Raw genomic sequence first — 21,029 nt, 5'->3', positions numbered from 1 at the left:
TTTTTTTCACTCTTATTTTTTTTTTTTTACTCTTTTTTTTCCTCTCTCTTTTTTTTTCCCCTCCTCGCTCCTTTCCTGGCCGCGAAAAGAAAATGAAAATTAATACGAGAGCTGCGGCTCACAAAAGGAGCCATTTGTCTTCTTGATTATCTATTTGCTTGTCAGGCCATGAGCTATCGCAGGCGCGGCGCCTTTCGAAAATCAAAATACACCCAAAAAAAATCAAAAACCACCCAGAAACATCTGTGCCAAAATTAGACTCATTAATGCATTAATTACCGCCGAGAAGGAGGGATTTAAAAAAAATATAATAAATAAATAAATATAAATAAATAAATACAAAAAGATCTCCGGAGAAACCCAAGGCAGCAAAGCGTTAATGAGCGCCCCTGGTTTGTCTGGGGTTGGGAAAAAACAGAATTAATGTGGGTTTTGAACAAATAAATCATAATATCCGAGGCTTAGCACTACTTAAAGCTGCTCAAACATCTTTTGTTTTCATTAGGGGGCTGCTGACAACAACAAAAAAAAACCGAAAAAATAATTTTAGAATCAAAATAAACCGATTAAATCACGGCTTTTAAGAAATATATTTATTTTTCCGGCTAAATAACCCAAATCCAGCCTGGCTCCCCCCGGAAAAAAACCACACAGGGGCATTTTGGCGATGGAAAATTTATTTGAGTTGTGGTTTTGGGTTTTTTTGGGAATTTCCAGGTAAATCCGGACAAAGGGAGGAGTGGGGGGGGTCGGGGTCACCCCTCCCCCCCGGCCCGAAATTCACATTTTCAGCCCCAAATCGGGGCAGGGAGGAGCTCCGGGAGCGCTCCCAGTTCATCCCAGTCCATCCCAGTCCATCCCAGTTCATCCCAGTCCATCCCAGTTCATCCCAGTCCATCCCAGTCCATCCCAGTCCATCCCAGTTCCATCCCAGTTCCATCCCAGTTCATCCCAGTCCATCCCAGTTTATCCCAGTCCATCCCAGTTCATCCCAGTCCATCCCAGTCCATCCCAGTTTATCCCAGTTCTATCCCAGTCCATCCCAGTTCATCCCAGTCCATCCCAGTCCATCCCAGTCCATCGCAGTTCTATCCCAGTCCATCCCAGTTCATCCCAGTCCATCTCAGTTCATCCCAGTTTATCCCAGTCCATCCCAGTCCATCCCAGTCCATCCCAGTTCTATCCCAGTCCATCCCAGTCCATCCCAGTTTATCCCAGTTCTATCCCAGTCCATCCCAGTTCATCCCAGTCCATCCCAGTCCATCCCAGTTCCATCCCAGTTCATCCCAGTCCATCCCAGTTCATCCCAGTCCATCCCAGTTCATCCCAGTTCCATCCCAGTTCATCCCAGTCCATCCCAGTCCATCCCAGTCCATCCCAGTCCATCCCAGTTTATCCCAGTCCATCCCAGTTCCCCTCTCCCTCCCCACCCCACTCTGGTCACAACGAACCTGATGGGTTAAAAAAACCCCAAAAAATTCAAAATAAAAGGTCTGATCCTTCGCCATTCTTTGCATTTCTTTCCCCAACACCTCCTTGACACAATTCTCTTTTTTTTCCCCATTTTTTCCCCCTCGGTATCGCAGAGTTCCCAAGTCCCTGGAGGAGATTTTGGGGTTATTTGTTGAGTTTTGGTGTTTTTTGGATTTTTTTTGTCTCTCACTTTGGTCTCTTTGGGGCAGCGGGGCAGAAACTTCGTGGTTGTGAAGAAAGAGATGGGGGGAAGGAGGAGAGGAGAGAAAATTGATTTAAAAAGGGGAAAAAAGGGAGGGAAGAGAGAAAAAAGGGAGAAAAAAGCAAAATAAAGAAAGAAAATCAAAGAAGAAAAGAAAAAAAAGAAAAATATTTTTAAAAGGGGGGGAAAGGGAAAAGAGAAGAGGTGAAAGAGGAGGAGGAGGGAAGAAAATTGATTTAAAAATTGGAAAAATAGTGGGAAAGTACAATAAACAAAGAAAAAAGGGGGGAAAGGGGAAAGAGAGGAAGGGGAAGAAAGTTGATAAAGAAAATGAAAAAAAATGGAAGAAAAGGGGGGAAAAGAGAATAAAAACAGGAAATAAAAAGAAAAAAGAAGGTAAAAATAGGAGAAAAAAGATTTTAAAGAAGGGAGGGGGGAAAAATGAGAAAAAGAAAGAAAATAAATTGAGAAAAAGAAAAATCAGAAAAAACTGAAAAAAATTTTAAAAGGGGGGGAAAGGAGGAGGAAAAAGAGGGGAAAAAAGGAGGAAAAAAGAGAAAAGAAGGAGGAAAAAATAATTAAAAATAAAAAAGGGAGTGGTGTGGAAGAAACTGAGGCTCATTTATTAGCGCGCGCGGCTGTCGGGTAATGGCAGACATAAGGTCCGTCCTTTGTACGCCAGAGTAAACATGACAAATGGGGTGAGCTGGCGTGATTAAGGATGAAACAAGGACCCAGCTCAGGCAAATCCCAAAAAAAATTCCCTTCCCGGCCTCCCCTTCCCGGCTTTGTGCTGAGCGCTGTCCCCTCGCCGCAAAAAATGGGTGTAAAAATGATCAAAATTCAAATTATTGGGTGGAATAAGCAGAACTCGCATGTCCTCGTGGTTCAAATTGGCATAAAATGATAGAAATTCAAATTATTGGGTGGAATAACCAGCCCTCGCCTGTCCTCGTGGTTAAAATTAGCATAAAGTGATCAAAATTCAAATTATTGGCTGGAATAACCAGTACCCACCTTTCCCCATGGTTAAAATTGGCAAAAAATGATAAAATTTCCAATTATTGGTTGTAAATAACGAGCACCACGCCACCTCACCTGTCCCCACCACTTAAATCAGCGTAGAAATGATCAAAATTCGAATTTCTGGCCAGAAATAACAAGCACCCCGTCTGACCTGATGGTTAAAATCGGCGTTAAAAATGAGAAAAATTCAAATTATTGGTCAGAAATAACCAGCACGCATCTCTCCCCGCGGTTCAGATCAGTGTTAAAAATGATAAAAATTGGAATTATCGCGTTTCCCTCCCGGCACGCGCACGAGTTCACACCCAAACACGCGCACGCGTCCATCGGGGTGGTTATAGGGCGGCGACGGGTCCGTGGGATCGACTTTGGGATCCTCCTCCTTGTGGGATTGGAGTTTGGGATCCTCCCTGTAGGATCTGCCTTTGGGATCCTCCCTGTGGGATTTGCATTTGGGATCCTCCCAGTGGGATCTGCCTTCGGGATCCTCCTCCTTGTGATATTTGAGTTTGGGATCCTTGTGGGATCTGCCTTCGGGATCCTCCTCCTTGTGATATTTGAGTTTGGGATCTTTGTGGGGTCTGGGTTTGGGATCCTTCTGGGATCTGCCTTTGGCATCCTCCTCGTGGGATCTGCGTTTGGGATCCTCCCTGTGGGATCTGCCTTTGGGATCCTCCTCATGGGATTTGTGTTTGGGATCCTCCCTGTGGGATCTGCCTTTGGGATCCTCCTCGTGGGATTTGCGTTTGGGATCCTCCCTGTGGGATCTGCCTTTGGGATCCTCCTCGTGGGATCTGCCTTTGGGATCCTCCCTGTAGAATCCGCGTTTGGGATCCTCCTTGAGGGATCTGCCTTTGGAGTGCTCCTCCTCCTTGTAGGATCTGCCTTTGGGATGCTCCTCCTTGTGGGGTTTGAGTTTGGGATCCTCCTTGTAGGATCTGTGTTTGGGATCCTCCTCCCTGTAGGATCTGCGTTTGGGATCCTCCTCCCTGTAGGATCTGTGTTTCGGATCCTCCTTGTGGGATGTCACTTCGGGATCCTCCTTGTGGGACCGGAGGAGGAGTTGACCTGATCTTGGCTTTGGGTAACAAAGAGCAGCCCCGCCTTCCCCGCGGTTCAAATAATCATTAAATATGACACAAATTAAAATTATCCCGTTCCCCTCTCTGCACTCACACGAGTTCACACCCCAGACACACACACGTGTCCATCGGGGCGGTTATAGGGCAGCAGGTGGTCCATGGGATCGACTTTGGGATGTTCCCTGTGGGATTGGAGTTCGGGATCCTTGAGGGATCTGCCTTTGGGATCATCCTCATTGTGGGATCTCTGTTTGGGATCCTCCTCCTTGTGGGATCTCTGTTTGGGATCCTCCTCCTTGTAGGATCTGCCTTTGGGATCCTCCCTGTAGGATCTGCGTTTCAGATCCTCCTTGTGGGATGTTACTTTGGGATCCTCCTCCCTGTAGGATCTGCCTTTGGGATCCTCCTCCTTGTGGGATGTCACTTCGGGATCCTCCCTGTGGGACCGGAGGAGGAGTTGACCTGATCCTGGTGTTGGGTAACGAAGAGCAGCCCCGCCTTCCCCGTGGTTCAAATAATCATTAAAAAATGATAAAAATAAAATTATCCCGTTCCCCTCTCTGCACTCACACAAGTTCACAACCCAAACATGCACACGCATCCATCGGGGCGGTTATAGGGTGCCGACCGGTCCATGGGATCGACTTTGGGATGTTCCCTGTGGGATTGGAGTTTGGGATCCTTGAGGAATCTGCCTTGTGGGATCGTCCTCCTTGTGGGATTGGAGTTTGGGATCCTTGAGGAATCTGCCTTTGGGATCCTTGTGGCATGTGACTTTGGCATCCTTGTGGGATCTGCCTTTGGGATCCTCCTTGTAGGATCTGCATTTGGGATCCTCCTCCTTGTGGGATTTGAGTTTGGGATCCTTGAGGGATCTGGGTTTGGGATCCTTGTGGCATGTGACTTTGGCATCCTTGTGGGATTTGCGTTTGGGATCCTCCCTGTAGGATCTGTGTTTCGGATCCTCCTTGTGGGATGTCCCTTTGGGATCGTCCTTGTGGGACCTGCAGGGAGCCGGAGGAGGAGTTGACCTGATCCTGGCGTTGGGTAACAAAGAGCAGCCCCGCCTTCCCCGCGGTTCAAATAATCATTAAATATGACACAAATTAAAATTATCCCGTTCCCCTCTCTGCACTCACACGAGTTCACACCCCAAACACACACACAGATCCATCGGGGCGGTTATAGGGTGCCGACCGGTCCGTGGGATCGACTTTGGGATGCTCCTTGTGGAATTGGAGTTTGGGATCCTTGTGGGATGTGACTTTGGCATCCTTGTGGGATGTGACTTTGGCATCCTTGTGGGATCTGCCTTTGGGATCCCTGTGGGATCTGCATTTGGGATCCTCCCTGTAGGATCTGCGCTTGGGATCCTCCTTGTGGGGCCTGCAGGGAGCCGGAGGAGGAGGAGGAGGAGTTGGAGGAGGAGGAGGAGGAGTTGGAGGAGGAGGAGGAGGAGGAGGAGCCGGACCTGATCTTGGTGTTGGGCAACTTGTGGTCCTTCTTCCACTTCATGCGGCGGTTCTGGAACCAGATCTTGATCTGGCGCTCGCTGAGGCCGAGCGCGTGCGCGATCTCCACGCGGCGCCGGCGCGTCAGGTACCGGTTGTAGTGGAACTCCTTCTCCAGCTCCAGCACCTGCTGCCGCGTGTAGGCCGTGCGCGAGCGCTTCGGCTCCCCTCCGCAGAAATTGGGGTTCACTGGGGGCACACGGGGAAAAGCGGGGGGAAAACACAAAAAGAGGGGGGAAAGGTGTGAAAATGTTAAAAAAAATAAAGGGGGGGATGTGTATTTAAAAGGGGGGGGTGTGGGAATGCATTAAAAAAAGGGGGGGAAAGAGGTGAAAATGTTAAAGAAAAGGGGGGAAGTAGATTAAAAATGGAAGGGTTTGTGGGAATACATAAAAAGGGGGGGGAAGATGTGAAAATGTTTAAAAAAAAGGGGGGGGAAGATGTGAAAATGTTAAAAAAAGGGGGAAGTATATTAAAAATGGAAGGGTTTGTGGGAATACATAAAAAGGGGGGGGAAGATGTGAAAATGTTAAAAAAAGGGGGGAAGTAGATTAAAAATGGAAGGGTTTGTGGGAATACATAAAAAGGGGGGGGAAGATGTGAAAATGTTAAAAAAAGGGGGGAAGTAGATTAAAAATGGAAGGGTTTGTGGGAATACATAAAAAGGGGGGGGAAGATGTGAAAATGTTAAAAAAAGGGGGAAGTATATTAAAAATGGAAGGGTTTGTGGGAATACATAAAAAGGGGGGGGAAGATGTGAAAATGTTAAAAAAAGGGGGGAAGTATATTAAAAATGGAAGGGTTTGTGGGAATAGATAAAAAGGGGGGGGAAGATGTGAAAATGTTTAAAAAAAAGGGGGGGGAAGATGTGAAAATGTTAAAAAATAAAGGAGGGGAAGTGTATTAAAAAATGGGGGGGTTGTGGGATTGCAAAATAAAAGGGGGGAAAGATGTGAAAATGTTAAAAAAAAAGGGGGAAGTATATTAAAAATGGGGGGGATTTGTGGGAATACAAAAAAAAGGGGGGAGACAGATGTGAAAATATCAAAATTTGGAGGGGGATATGGGGAAATACAAAAAAAAAAAGTGGGGGAAAGATGTGGAAATATCAGAATATGGAGGGGGATACATGGGAATCCACAAAAATATGTGAAAACACCAAAAAAATGGGGGGGAAAGAGGTGGAAATATACAAAAAAAAAGGGGAATATGTGGAAATAGGGAAAAATGGGGGGAAGATGTGGAAATACACACAAAAAAAGGGGGGATAAGTGGGAATACAAAAAAAAAGGGTGAAAATAAGTGAAAATACACCCAAAAAATGGGGAGAAATATGTGGAAGTACAAAAAGAAATGGGGGGGGGAATGTGCAAAAACACACACAAAAAAAGAGGGGGTAAAGATGGGAAAGAAACAAAAAAAAAAGAGGGAGAAAATGTGAAAACACATAAAAGAAAGTGGAAAAAAATGTGGAAATACAAAAAAAAAAAAAAAAAAAAAAAGGAAAAAATACGTGAAAACGCCCCAAAAAAATGGTAACAAATGTGAAAACACAAGAATAGTGGAAAATATGTGAAAACACACAAAAAAGGAAAAAATGAAGGGAAAATGCAAAAAAATAAAAAAGAGGGGTGAACACACACACAAAAAAGGAAAAACATAAGGGGAAAGCAAATAAAAAAAAGAAGGGAAAAAAAAGAAAAGCAGAATTACCGAGCTGTTCCTTTAATGGGTTCTTTCCCCCCCCTCAATAAATCACAAAAAAAAAAAAAAAAAAAAGTGTCCCACATTCTTTGGAAGGGGGGATTTGCTTTAAAAAATAAAAATAAAAAGGGAAACTTTCTAAAAAATCCCCCCAGAAGCGATGTGGAAATCTCCACCTCATGGCTGGACGTGGATTCCTGCCCAAAGGTTTTTCCTAGACGCGTTTTCCGAGCCCTCCGCGTGTGGAAATTCGCATTTTTTGCACTCGCAGCTCTGCGAGAGCAGCGCGGAATTGCCCCCAAAAGTTCCCCCTGAGCGCTGGAAAACCGGCGAGAACGGGAGCTGCGATTTGTTAAATATCTCCCTTAAAAAAAAAAAATAAAAAAAAGAGGAAAAAAAAAGGGGGGGGCGAAAAGGGAAGGAAAAAAAAGAAGGGGAAAAAGGGAGGGGGAAAGGGAGGGAAAAAAAGAGAGGGGAAAAAGGAAGAAATAAATAGAGGAAAAAAAGGGAGGGAAAAAAGGAGGAAGAAAAAAGGGAGGAAGAAAGGGAGGAGGAAAAAAGGAGAAAAAAAAGGAGTTAAAAAAAGGGGAGGGAAAAAAAAAAAAAGAGGGCAGGGGAGGTGAAAATTGTAAAACTTTACTCAATCCGCCACTTAAATACAAATTACCAAAACATAAAACTTCACTTAGGGAGATTGGACAGCCGTAAAAAAAAAAAAAAAAAAAAAAAAAGAGAGAGAGAAAAAAACTTAAAAAAAAAAAAAAAAGCCAAGTAGCCTGGAAGAAACTGGAGGAGGATGGTAACAGAGACTTCAAAGGCACATGGCCAAGCAGAGCAATAAAAATTTATGGAGGATGTAATTATAGCGCTCCGCAAACGGGCGCTCGTAAATCTCCGCCGAACGCTCCTTTTACAAGAAGATTCCTGCAAGACTCCGAGGTGCTACTCCGGGCGGAAAGCGAGCGCGGCCCCGACTTACCCGTGCTGACATGGACCTTCCTCATCCAGGGGTACACCACGGGCTCCGCGCCGCGGCCGCGCCGCGCCGGGCCGGGGCTGCCGGGCCGCGGCTCGGCCCCGCCGGCAGCGCCGGGGCCGCGGCAGGACGGCAGCGGCCGCTCCTCGCAGGCGGCCCCGAGCTGCTGGAAAGCGTCCTGGCCGTGCCGCTGGCTGCCGTAGTACTCCGGCGAGTGATTGGGAAGGTAATCGCTGTGGGAATACTCTTCGCAGGGTGGGAACTTGGGGTCCACGTAGTTGGAGTTGATCAGGAACGAGCTCATGGCCATTAATGTCTTAAGGATTTGCGAGCGCGCGCGGGGGCGAAAAAAATTACGTGTATATATATATATATGTGTGTGTGTGTGTATATCTATCTATATCTATATATATGTATCTCCCTCTCTCCCTCTCTCTCTTTCTCTCCTTAAAATTTATTCCTGTGCCCCCCGACCCCCCCGCCTGCCGTTCCCCGTTTTCCTGTTCGGCGGAACCCTCCTACTTACTGTCAAGTGAACAAAGTTGAGTCCATGTGACAGCGCGGGCCAATGGCGAGGGCCACGGCGAGCCCCGGATAAGGAAACCTGCCCAGCCCGGGCTCTCCCGGGACCCCCGGCATCCCCGGGGAGGCGGCCGGGGGCCGTCCGCTCCCCTCCGGCCACCCCCGGCCGCCCCCGGCCCCTCCGGCGGCCCCGGGCTCGCAGCGCCCCGCGGGCTGCCCACACCCCTCGGGGGTGTGTCCTCGCCTCGGGGAGGGCGGTGGGGACAGCGGCCCCCCCTCGGAAAGCCGACAAACAGAGAATAATTAGCAGGCGAGGTAAAAATTCGGGGGGTTCGCGGGGGGATCCCGGGCGCTGCCTCCCCCCGCCCGCCCCGCAAGCCGAGCCGCGGTCGCCACCCCCGAGCCGGGGTCGCCACCCCCCGAGCGGGGCTCCGGGGATTGCGGGAGCTGGCAGAGATGGATCGGGCTGCCCGGGGATCGATACGGAATTCAGCGGCTAATTCGGGGTGCCGGCCATCCCAAATCCCAGATCCCAAATCCCGCCCGCTCGGGGACGGCAGGAGCGGCCCGCGCTCGGGGCCGGAGCCCGGCACTCGATGAACAATTACAAAAGCCAATTAGCCCGCGCCTAATGCGATTTCCCCGAGCCCTTCTCGTCATAAAGGCGCTGCAAAAGCCACGGCGAGCTTTGAAATCCCCCAAGGAACCCCCCAAATCCTCCGGGCAGACCCCAAACGCGCCGGGAGCTGCAGGGAGCAAAGCGGCGGCACGGAGAATTTTTATTTATTTTTTAATCCTTGTCAGCGCCCAGACCACACAAATTAAAGCAAAGGCGGGCGAGCCCCGCTCTGAAATCTCTGCAACAACGCCCGCGACCCTCTCGCCCCCTCCCCAAATCCCCAAATCCCCAAATTCCCTCTCGCAGCTCCGCTCGTATCTCGGAGCTCTGATAAAGTTTGATCGCAGCAGCGCCGGAGTTGAGCTGAGGTCAAATCCAAAGGAGCCCTAAAGGGATTTTCTGCAAACCCTCCTTTCCACCCTTCTAATTTTTGATTTTTTTAGGGTTTTGGTTTGTTTTTTTTTGGGGGGGGGGTGTGTTAATGGCTCCTGGGTTTGTAGTGTTTGTGTCAACTACATATTCCCCTAGATACGAATTTGTGACCCAACTTCCTTTACACAAATTCGGATCTACAGGGTACATATAGAAGACAGTTGCGTCCTCCTCGGTCTCAGATCTTCTCCTACCGCCACCATTCTCTTCTGGGGCAAAGTTTTGGGGTTTTTTGAGCAGCCGGGGCTTCGCCTCGGGCTCGGGAAATTCCCCCCGGGGAGGGGGAAAGGCGTTCATGAAAGCAGCGAGGCTGCAGAGCTCGCAGGAGAGGAAAATCGGGATTTTCCCACCTTTCTCTCCACACCTTGGGGAAAGAGAAAGGTTTTTTTGGGCGTGTAAGAATCAGCTCCTGGGGTGAAGGTGGAGGTGCAGGCGCGCAACGAGACGCGAACGCAAAATCCGTTTAAAATCTTATTTTAAAAGAGAAATCCCCCCCAGGCTCCGTCGCCACCCCGCCCTGAGAGTCCCGCCGTGATTTTCTGGTGGGCAGCGCAAAAATTTCACCCAATTTTCGTTCTTGGAGGTCACCCAAGGTTTGCGTTTAGCCGTGCGTGTGCGGGGAAATGATTACAAAAAAAAAAAAAAAAAAGAAAAAGACAAAAGAAAAAAAAAAAGCGAAAGAAACAGATGAAAAGAAATACAGAATGTAAAGGCAGATGGGGCGACAGGTTTTTTTTTTAATGACAGGCAATTCTTTTTACAACCCGAGAAAAAGATCAAAGGCGTTTCATTTCCGAAAAAGGGGATATAAAGCAATAAAATATTCATACTGTCTAGGTAATGAACCTTCATTCGGAACTAATGAGGGTAGCATCGTGTTGAGATTTCGTTTAAAATTACAGTTACCCAAGAGATTAAAAGTAGAGCAGCCCCCCTTTCTTTCTTTTTTTTTCCTCCTTTTTTTCCCTCTCTTTTTTTTTTTTTTTTTTTTTTTGGTATTTCAAAAGGCAGAACATTTCCAGGTCAAGTATCTCCCGAATTAATTGCATTTAAATGCCGCAGCCGAGAGGGCATCAGGGAAAAGCTGCTTTTAAAATTCCTCTCGATATATTCGGCAGATTCCGAGAACTCACGCGTTTTCCCTAAAAACCAAACAATTAAAACTTCTGGCCAAGAATAAAATCCCCGAAATCTCCCCATTCTGGATTTCTCAGGCGCTTTGAGGTGAATAAATCGCTTTTCCTGCTTAAAAACTCCCCGCTAAATACAGAATAACTGAGCGACGCTTTAAGAAACAAACCAAGGGCATCGAAGAAAACCCCAAAATTCTTTTAAAAACCCCAAATTTCCAGCAGAAGCAGCGAAATCTTTTTGCACCGAGCGGAATCTCCCACCTCCCGCAGCAGCAACACCTCAAAATTCACCTTTTCCTCTAAAACCTGCCCGAAAAGAGCGGAGCCAAACCTACAACGCGGGCACGGCTGCCATAAAATATCAGAACCGACCCCATTACGGCTCCTTTTCATTTTAATTCCTTTTTAATCCCCTCTTTATCTCTTTTAGAGTTTATTCCTCCTCCCCGACCCCTCCTCAGTGATTTATTTTATTCCATTTTCTCCCGCCCCAGCCCTAGGAACAACCAGGCCTTTTTCTCTATTTTTAACCCCCTCCCACATCCCTTTAAAAAAAAAAAATCTTTTTTTTTTCCTCTCCGCGGTGACACCACAGGGCCGGGGTTTGCCAACCAGCACCCCTAGCGTCTGCCGGAATTTATTTTCCCCCCAGCACACCTCCAAAAAATCTCCCCTCGGATCCCAAATTTTCACCCTTTCCTCCCCTTTGGGATCCCGCGGAAATTTCTCACAGAATTTTTATTTTTTGGAGGATTTTTTTGGGGTTTTTTTCCCCCATTTCAAAGCCCCCTCAAGCAGACCCCCCGGCCTGCCCCTTTTTTTAGGAAGGGCATCCCAAAGCCTTCCCCAAATCCGGCGGCACCTGCCAGCGCAGCCCTCCCCCGGCCTTTGGGGTGACCCCAAAAAAGGGGGGTGGGACCCCGGCCCGCAGGTGCGGCCCGCAGCGCTTCCTACCTGGCCAAATCGCGGCTCCTTCTCCTCGCGGCAAATCCCGGGGGGGGTTCCAGGCTCTCCCCAAAACCCAGGGAGTTTTCAGGGGCCAAATCCCCCAAAACCCCCCAAAAATCCCCCCAGCCCTGCCCATCCCTGCCCCGCCGCCGCGGCGCTGCCCAGCACCATGAATTAATGAATTAATGAATTAATCCTCCTTCAACCCCCTCGTTTCCCTCTCTCTGTTTTTTTTTTTTCCCTCTTCCTCCTCTCCTAATTCTGAATTTTGGGGGTTTTTTTGGGGGTTTGTGGCCATTCGCTGGTGGCCGCTCCCCCTCCCCCGCTCGCCCAGCTTTGTCCCCGGAGCTGCCGCGAGGCCCTTCTGAGCATTTTGGGCTGGGAAGGCGAACGCAACTTTTGGTATTAATCTCATACTTTGGCAGTCTTTGTTAAACAGCGAGGCGTGTCCGCCGCGCTGACCCGCGCTTCACCCCGAAATTTTCATTTATTTGGGTTTTTTGTCTCCCGCTCCACCCGCCCCGAGGTGTTTTCCCAGCTCCGATCCTTCCCCTTGCTCCAAAGATGAACATTGAATTTTTAACGTTTTTAATTCGCCTTTTCCACCCGCCCCGAGGCTCCGATATTTCCCCTTTCTCCAAAGAGGAATTTTATAAATTTTAGCATTTTTAAGTCTCCTTTTCCACCCGCCCCGAGGTGTTTTCCCAACTCTGATCTTTCCCCTTTCTCTAAATATGAAGATTTAATTAAAAAAAAAAAATTTATCCATTTCCACCCGCCCCGAGGTGTTTTCCCAACTCCGATCTTTCCCCTTTCTCCGAAGATGAAAATTTTAAATTTTAAATTTTAAATTCTCCTTTTCCACCCGCCCCGAGGTGTTTTCCCCACTCCGATCTTTCCCCTTGCTCCAAATATGAAAATTTCATTTTTAACATTTTAAATTCTCCTTTTCCACCCGCCCCGAGGTGTTTTCCCCGCTCCGATCTTTCCCCTTTCTCCAAGGATGAAAATTTAAATTTTAATTCTCCTTTTCCACCCGCCCCGAGGTGTTTTGCCCGCTCTGATCCTTCCCCTTTCTCCAAAGATGAAGATTTAATTTTTAAAATTTTTAATTCTCCTTTTCCACTCGCCTCTCCCCTCCTTAGCATTTCTTTTTCTGGTTTTCTGGTTTTCCTTTTTTTTTTTTTTTTTTTTCCTTTTTTTTTTTTTTTTTTTGGGAATTCGGGTGGGATTTCTCCCACCGCAGGTCTGAGGGATTTCTTCAGGGCAGGACTTTGAATAAATAAAAAACCTCGAGGCGGATAAAGGCAGGGCAGAGAGGTGGGGATGAGCTCACACCTGCTTTGCCAGGCGGAAAATTCAGATTTTAACCCCGGCGCGCCTCCCTAAACCCATCAGAACGCTCCGAAAAACGGAATATTTTGGCGAATTGAATATTTTGAGGAATTAAATATTTCGGCACGCGAGGAGCTGCGGGCAGGGTCGGGGTCCGCAGCCCTGCGGGAATTCCCTTTTCAGCCCCGCTTTTACCACCAGCTCCGACACGGCCATAAAGGGCGAATTGGGGAAGAAAATCGCGATTAAAAAGCGTATTCAATCGATTGGCGGGCGGGAAAAAAAACCATAATAGAGGGAAAAAAAAAACCCCAAAACTCCAGAAAAATCCCGAGCCCAGGCCAGGGAGATAAATCCCAAATCTCGCCGCAAATGACGCCTTTAATTTCCTCTGCCCTCCCCTCGCGGCCCTAAATTGAAATTTAAACGCTGCCGTGGGGGAGCGAGAATCGCGGGGCGGAATGGGGGAGGCGCCTGGAAAGAAATGGATTTCTAGAGAATATTTAATTTCTTTTTTCGCTGTTTTTATTGCCGCCAAACGACGCTACCTGCTCGCTTTAATCCGCCAACAAATGGCTTTTCTTGGCCGCGCGGAAAGGCGGAGCAGCGAGTGCGGGGCGCAGATAAGCGCGCTCATTACTCCCGCGAGCTGGAGTAAACCCCGAGTAAATTCATTAAAGCCGGCCCTTATCAGGCCCAGCAAAACGGGCTGGTGTTTTTTGGTTTATTTTTAATTTTCTCCCGGATTTTTCACCTCGGCCGCCAATCCGAGGAAATGGATTTTCCAGCGCGCCTTTCCCAGGGCTCTAATGTTCGCCCCGCCGGGGAAAAATGAGCCTCGGTAGGGGTGTGGGTGGAGGGGAGCGGGGAAAAGGGGCGGCCGGGAGGGGGAAAATTAATGGGAAAAATAGGATTTAATAAGGAAGTATAGAAATATAAAAAAAAAATATATAAGAAATAGAAATAGAAATAGGAATAAAATAAATATAAAATTTAAAAATTAAAAAATTTTTAAAAATAATAAATGAAATGAAATGAAATGAAATAATGAAATGAAATGAAATGAAATAAAATGAAAATAAAATTAAAATACAATACAATACAATAAAATAAAATAAAATAATAAAATAAAATAAAATAAAATAAAATAAAATAAAATAAAATAAAATAAAATAAAATAAAATAAAATAAAATAAAAATCTCTCGGGTTCCCATGGGGGTGGGAGGAGGAGCAGAACTCGCGCAGTTTTCCCTGGCTCTGGCCGCGCTCCCCAGTCCGCTCCCCCCGGCCGCGTTTCCCTTTTCCCTTTTCCCTTTTCCCGGAGAACTGAAACTCTCCAAAGTCCCCGCGCCGGAAGGGAAATAATTTGGATTTAATCAAAGCGATTCCCGAGATCCCGCTCAGCGCGGCCCCAACAGCGGCGCGGGGCTCCTCTGAAAAAATTGCGTTTCTCGTGGGAGAGACCTCTGCCAGTCTGAGCTTTATTAATTTTTTAATTTTTATTTTTAAATTTTATTTTTAATTTATTTTTAATTTTTATTATTTTTATTTTCTTTTATTTCATTAATTTTAGATTTTTATTTTATTTTATTTCTTTTTTAAATTCTTTTAAATTTTAATTTTATTTTAATGCCATATTTTATTTTATTTTATGTATTACTTTATTTTTTATTTTTATTTTAAATTTGTAGTTATTTCTATTTTTACTTTCAATTTTATTTTTACTTTATTTTATTTTTTCCTTTTCAATTACTTTTTTTTTTACTATTTGTAGCAATTTTATTATTTTTATTCTTATTTATTTATTTATTTGCCACTTTATTTCGCTTTATTTTACTTCACTTCATTCCATTCATTGACTCGATTTTCATTTTCAACCCTAATCCCTTTCCAAAATCCCTCCTCCATTTCCCAATTCTTTTTTCCCCCGTTCCCTGTTCACCCCTCAGCGCTCCCAATTTGCTTTTTCCACGCGTTTTTCCCCATTTCCCACCCATTTCCCACCTTTATCCCCAACCCCACCTCCCGCCTTTCCTCCCCCTCTCTTTCTTTTATTGGAATTTTGATTTTTTTTCCCTTTTCCCACCGCCCAGCCCGAGTCGCGCTCGGCCTCAACTTTTGACCCTCAACTTTTTGACCCCGGCCCGGCCGCTCGGCGCTGCCAAGGACGAACCCCGCCCCTTCCAGCCGAAAAGCAAAAAAAAAAGAGACAAAATCGGGCTAAAAATACAGAATTCACGCCAAAAAATGCCAAATAATACAAAATAATGAGAAATAATACAACATCATGCCAAAAAATACAAAATAATGCCAAAATAACGTCCAAAAAATGCCCAAAAATACAAAATAATGCCAAAATAATGTCAAAAATACAAAATAATGCCAAAATAATGTCAAATAATACAAAATAATGTTATATAAAGCCAAAGTAATGCCACAAATACAAAATAATGTCAAATAATACAAAATAATGCCATATAAAGCCAAAGTAATGCCACAAATACAAAATAATGCCAAAATAATGTCAAATAATACAAAATAATGCCATATAAAGCCAAAACAATGCCAAAAATAGAAAACAGTGCCAAAATAATGATAAAAATACAAAATAATGCAAAAAAATACAAAATAATGCCAAAATAATGTCAAATAATACAAAATAATGCCATGTAATGCAAAAAAAGCCAAAATTATGTCCAAAAATTTCCAAAAAAGCCAAATAGTACGAAACAATGCCAAAATCATGTAAAATATTACAAAAGAATGCCATAGAATGCCAAAAATACAAAATCATGCTGAATAATGCCAAATGATGCCAAAAAGGAATAAATGCACCAAATAATACAAAGTAATGCCAAAATAATACCAAAAATGTTGAAATAATATAAAATAATGCCCCATAATACAAAACAATGTGAAACTATACAAAGTAATGCCAAATAGTGCCAAATAATAAAAATAATGCAAAATAATGCCAAAATAATGTCAAATAACACAAAATAATGCCATATAAAGCCAAAATAATGCCAAAATAATGCCAAAAATTCAAAATAATGCAGAATGACAAAAAATAATGCCAAAGTAATGGCAAATAATGACAAATAATACAGTTTAATACCATATAATGCCAAAATAATGCTGAAATAATGCCCAAAAAAGCCAAATAATACAAAATAATGCCAAAATAATATCAGAAAAATGATGAAATAATGCAAAATATTGCCAAATAATCCAAAATATAATGTGAAATAATGCAGAATAATGCAAATTAATCCTTATTTCTTCGCCATTTTTCCCCCTCCATCCTAGAGGAGAACAGAAAAAATCTGAATTTTGTCTGCGCATCTCTGCTTATCTGCAAATATCTGTTTTTTTTAATCTCCTCCCTTATCTGAAATATCAGATATTTCTGCTTTTCCTTCATTTTTAATCTGAAATATCAGATATTTCTGATTTTCCTTTCGCTTTTTTATCTAAAATATCAGGAAGCGACCAAAAAAAAAAAAATATTCCTTTAACATTTCACAACGTTATTTCTCTTTTTTTTGGCGATCAATAAAAGACAAATAAGGCTATGGCACTGATATTGTTACTTTTATTATGTATATTACTTTTATTGCGATAAGTAATAATAGGTTTTTGATATTTTTATTATTTATATTACTTTATATGACAAATAACATAATTTTACTGTGATTTTTACTTTTATTATCAAGTGAATTCACCTGATACTTTGACTTTTATTCTTCATATCACTTTTATATGATAAATTATATCATTTAATTGAGATTTTTCCTTTTATTATCAAGCGAATTCACCTGATATTATGACTTTTATTCCTTCTATCGCTTTTTTACTATAAATAATACCATTTTATTGCGATTTTCCCCGTTATTACCCAGAGAATCCCGCCGATATTTTCAATTTTATTACTCAGATCGCTTTTCTTTTCCCACATTTTTATGAGAATTTTTTTCTTTAGGGCACGGGGAGGTTTTGAGGAGGATCCGGGAAGGTCCCGGGGTGGTCCCGGGAGAATCCCAGAGGATCCTGGGGGGTCTCGGGGAGGTTTTCGGGGGTCCCGGAGGGTCCTGGCAAGGTCCAGGGGTGCTCCCGGGAGGGTCCCGGGGGTCCCGCAGGGGTCTCGGAGGGATCCTGGGGTGGTCCCGGGAGGATCCCGGAGGGTCCCGGGGGTCCCGCAGGGGTCTCGGAGGGATCCTGGGGTGGTCCCGGGAGGATCCTGGAGGGTCCCGGAGGGTCCCGGAGGGTCCCACAGGGGTCTCGGAGGGATCCTGGGGTGGTCCCGGGAGGATCCTGGGGTGGTCCCGGAGGGTCCCGGAGGGTCCCACAGGGGTCTCGGAGGGATCCTGGGGTGGTCCCGGAGGGTCCCGGAGGGTCCCGGAGGGTCCCGGAGGATCCCGGGAGGGTCCCGGGGGTCCCGGAGGGTCCCACAGGGGTCTCGGAGGGATCCTGGGGTGGTCCCGGAGGGTCCCGGAGGGTCCCGGAGGGTCCCACAGGGGTCTCGGAGGGATCCTGGGGTGGTCCCGGGAGGATCCCGGAGGGTCCCGGAGGGTCCCGGGGGTCCCGGAGGGTCCCACAGGGGTCTCGGAGGGATCCTGGGGTGGTCCCGGAGGGTCCCGGAGGGTCCCGGAGGGTCCCGGGGGTCGCGGGGCCGCGGCGGCCGCAGCCCGGCCGTGAACTTGGTGTGAAGCGAGCTCTGCTGGCTGCTCGGGCGCGTTACAGGCCGGCCCCGAGCCTCCGCTCGCCCGATTCCCCACCGAAAAACCCCAAAAAATCCACTTTAAAACATCCCTTCCCCCCCTCAAAATCTCCCTCCAGCCGCGAGTCCCAAAATCCCGGCGCTGCGATTTGTTTGGACATGAAGGGTGTATAAATAGAGATATTTATACGTGTTTATATTTCTATCCGTGGGTGTATATATCGCTGCACATGTTAAAAAGAGATAAATCAAAGGAAAAACCACCAAAAAGACCAAAAAACCTGGCGGGTTCTCCCCTTCTTTCAACGCTCGCTGTCAAAATAGTTTTTTTTGGGAAGCTATTTAGGGTAAGAGAACACGGGGAAAGCGCGGCGGGTTGGACACCTCGCGAGTTAAGTTATCACCCTCCTTCCAAATATCATTTATTTCACCTGAAAAAGGGGGGGAATCAGCTCGGAAAGGAAATTTCACTCCCAAATCCATCCCAGGGTTGGAAAGGGGTCCCAAAGAGGAGGAGCCAAGCGCTGGAAAAGTCATTTTTTTAGGGGGGGGGTTCAAAGGGGAGATCTTAATGGGGAGGGGTTTTTAATTATTGGTTTGGTTTCGGGTCTTATTAAAAATGGGGGAGGGAAAAAAATAGGGGGAAAAATGGGGGAAAAAGGGAGAGAAAAGGGGGGAAAGAGGGGGGAAAGGAGGGGAAAGAGAGGATAAAAGGGGGGAAAGAGGGAGGAAAAAGGGGGAAAGGAGGAGAAAAATTAGGGATAAAAGGGGGGAAAGGGGGAAAGGGTAAAAGAAGGGGAAAAGGAGGAGAAAAAGGGGGAAGGGGAGAAAAATGGGAAAATTGGGAAAAAGCGGGGAAAGGAAAGAAAGGGGAAAGGGGGAAAAGGGAGGAAAGGGGAGGAGGAGGAAAAAAGGGGGAAAGTAGGGAAAATACAGGGGAAAGGGGGAAGATAAGGAGGGAAAATGAAAAAAAAGGGGGTGGGGAGAAAAAAAAAGGGGGAAAGGGAGGAAAAAGGGGGAGGGAAGGTGGGAAATAGAGAGGGAAAAATAATTCGAAGAGGGAAGGGGTTGGGGCTGGTGGGAAAGCGAGAGCAGTTCCAGGAAAAAGCGAATTTCCCAGGCTGAAATTCAGCGGTGGGGGAGGGCCGGGCTTTGGGGAAGAGGTCACGGCGGGGCTGGGCGGGCTGGGGGAGAGCGGCGAGAGAAACCCGGGGAGAACCGGGGACAGAAATCCGGGGGGGAATCGAGAAGAAAAATGGGGGAGAATGTGGGGAAAAAACAGGGGGGACTCGGGGGAGAACCGGGGAAGAATAGAGGGGAGAACCGAGTAAGAATTGGGGGAGAATCAGGGCAGAACCGGGGGAGAATCAGGGCAGAACCGGAGGAGAATTGGGGGAGAATTTCGGGAGAATTGGGGGGAGAATTTGGAGAAGAATCGCGGGAGAACTGGGGGGAGAACTGGGAGAATAACTGGGGGGAGAACCGGGGAAGAATCGGGGAGAATTGGGGAGAGAATCGTGGGATAACTGGGGAAGAGCCAGGGGAAGAACCGGGGGAAGAATCGGGGGAGAACCAGGAGAGAATCGGGGAAGAATCAGGGGAAGAATCGGGGGAGAGTTGGGAGAAGAATCGGGATAAAATGAAATCCAGGAATTGCAGCCGGGCTCGGGGAGCCGCAGCCTCCCTGAGTTCAGTGCTGTGGTCAGGGAATAAAAAAAAAAATAAAGCGGGGGAAAAAAAGGAGGAGAGGGAAAAAGGAAAGGGGAGAAGGAAATGGGAGAAAAAGAGGAAGGGGGGGGAAAAGGAAAGGGGAGAAAAAGAGGAAAGGAGGAAAAAGGAAAGGGGGGAAGAGGAAAGGGAAAAAAGAATAAAGGAGGGGAAAAGGAAAGGAGAGAAAAAGAAGGAAAAGGGGGAAAAGCAGGAGGATGGGGGGAAAGGCAGAAAAGGAGGGAGGAAAAGAATGAGGAAGGTGGGGAAAGAAAAAAGGGGGGGAAGCAGAAAAGGGGAGGAAAAAGGGAGAAAACAGGAGAAAGGGGGAGAAAAAAAGCAGGAAAAGAGGGGCAAGAGAAAGAGGAATGGGGGGGAAAGAAGGAGAAGGGGAAAAAGGAGAAGGGGGAAAAGAAGGAGGAAGGGGAGGAAAAAAGGAGGAAGAGGGGAAAATAAAGAAGGAGGAAGGGGGAAAAAAGGAGGAGAGGGGGAAATAAGCAGAAAAAGAGGGGTCAAAGAAGGAGGAAGGGAAAAAAGGTGGAAGGAGGAAATAAAGAGGGAGGAGGGGGGAAAGAAGGAGAGGGGAAAAAAAAGAAGAAGGAGGGGGAAAAAAGGAGGAGGGGGAAAGAAGCAGAAAAAGAGGGGTAAAAGATGGAGGAGGAGGGGGAAATAAAGGTGGAGGGGAGGAAAAAAAGCAGAAAAAGCGGGGTAAAAAGGAGGAGGCGGAAAAAAGGAGGAAGAGGGAAAATAAAGGAGGAGGGGGGGAAAGTAGGAGAGGAGGAAAAAAAGAAGGAGAGGGGGAAAATCGGAGATCCCCGCGATCCCCGGCAGCATAATCAGCGCATTGTTGGCGGATCGGAGGCCGCCCTCCCCCTCCCTCCGGCAGCAGAGCTTCGGTCCGCTGGCAAAAAAAACCAACAAAAAACCCCAAAAAAGGCCGGGCTGAGCCGCTGCTCCCTGCAGAACCGCCCCAGCCCCGGCTCCGGGCGCTGCTCCGGGCTCGGCCGGCGCCGCTGACCCCGGTTTGATCCCGGCGATGAATTATTGATGAGATATGAGCTCCGATCGCCTCCTCAGAATGCAAACCCCATTATACTGTTAAAATGGCGATTTAATCGTTTAGAATAGCTCTGGTGCGCTTTTTTTTTTTTTTTTTTTTTTTTTTTTTTTTTTTTTTAATCTCTCTCTCCTCTCTGTTTCTCGCCCAGGCTCATTTGTGCCCCTTCGTTTCCATTTCGTTCTCTTAATTAAATCCTCTAAGTGATTTTAATCGGGTTTTTTGGGTGAATAAAATAAGGCGTCAGGCGAGGCCGGAGTGGGTATTTTTATTTTGTTTTTTGGGGTTTTTTTAGAGGGAGGGGGGGTTTAGTGCCAGACGAGGCTTCCTCGGTGGGAGGAAATCTGAATTTTAAAATTTAATGTTACACCTCACCCAGCGGAGCGGGGAAAGGCCTAAACAGCATGAAAGTTCAAAAAACAAAACCCTAAAAAATAAAAATAAAATAAATAAATGACATTCAAGATGGCCTCAGCACGGCATTACAACCTCCAGCTGCTTTTTGCACCCCCCCAAACCTCACAAATTCTCCCCTCCGCCCGTCCCCACCCCCGCTCGTTTCTTGCTGAATAAACCCCGGG

General features: G+C 46.5%; 2 protein-coding genes and 1 long non-coding RNA gene across 7 annotated transcripts in view; 1 reads left to right on the top strand and 2 right to left on the bottom strand.

Annotated features, from left to right (window-relative positions):
* HOXB3 (homeobox B3) overlaps nt 1-11,870 on the bottom strand; it is a 46,505-nt gene extending 34,635 nt beyond the window's left edge. For 4 of the 5 annotated variants that reach the window (XM_085561737.1, XM_085561743.1, XM_085561741.1 and 1 more), the window contains exon 1: nt 8,501-8,641. The gene's annotated coding sequence lies outside the window, so the exon portion shown is untranslated. Of the gene's footprint in view, nt 1-8,500; nt 8,642-11,634 lie in introns of those variants that run through there. The other variant, XM_085561740.1, reaches the window with a different exon arrangement.
* HOXB4 (homeobox B4) lies at nt 4,698-8,620 on the bottom strand. The gene is made up of 2 exons (XM_085561748.1): nt 7,978-8,620; nt 4,698-5,483 (listed from the first exon to the last, which is right to left on the bottom strand). Exons 1-2 carry the CDS (start codon nt 8,282-8,284, stop codon nt 4,966-4,968), a joined length of 825 nt encoding a protein of 274 aa, XP_085417874.1. The 5' UTR covers nt 8,285-8,620; the 3' UTR covers nt 4,698-4,965.
* The window catches only part of LOC146765136 (uncharacterized), a 39,782-nt gene continuing 26,881 nt past the window's right edge, over nt 8,129-21,029 (top strand). The window contains exon 1 of the long non-coding RNA XR_014950200.1: nt 8,129-8,200. This is a non-coding gene — a long non-coding RNA (uncharacterized LOC146765136). The remainder of the gene's footprint in view (nt 8,201-21,029) is intronic.

Source organism: Lonchura striata, chromosome 27 (assembly GCF_050655825.1).
Source record: "Lonchura striata isolate lonStrDom1 chromosome 27, ASM5065582v1, whole genome shotgun sequence".
Lineage (NCBI taxonomy): Eukaryota > Metazoa > Chordata > Aves > Passeriformes > Estrildidae > Lonchura > Lonchura striata.
This window is presented reverse-complemented; position numbering and strand designations above follow the sequence as displayed.

Coding starts and splice junctions, on each gene's coding strand:
- HOXB4 (XM_085561748.1), bottom strand. CDS start 8,284: ATGGCCATGAGCTCGTTCCTGATCAACTCCAACTACGTGGACCCCAAG. Junction 5,484..7,977: donor GAAGGTCCATGTCAGCACGG/GTAAGTCGGGGC, acceptor GTGTGCCCCCAG/TGAACCCCAATTTCTGCGGA.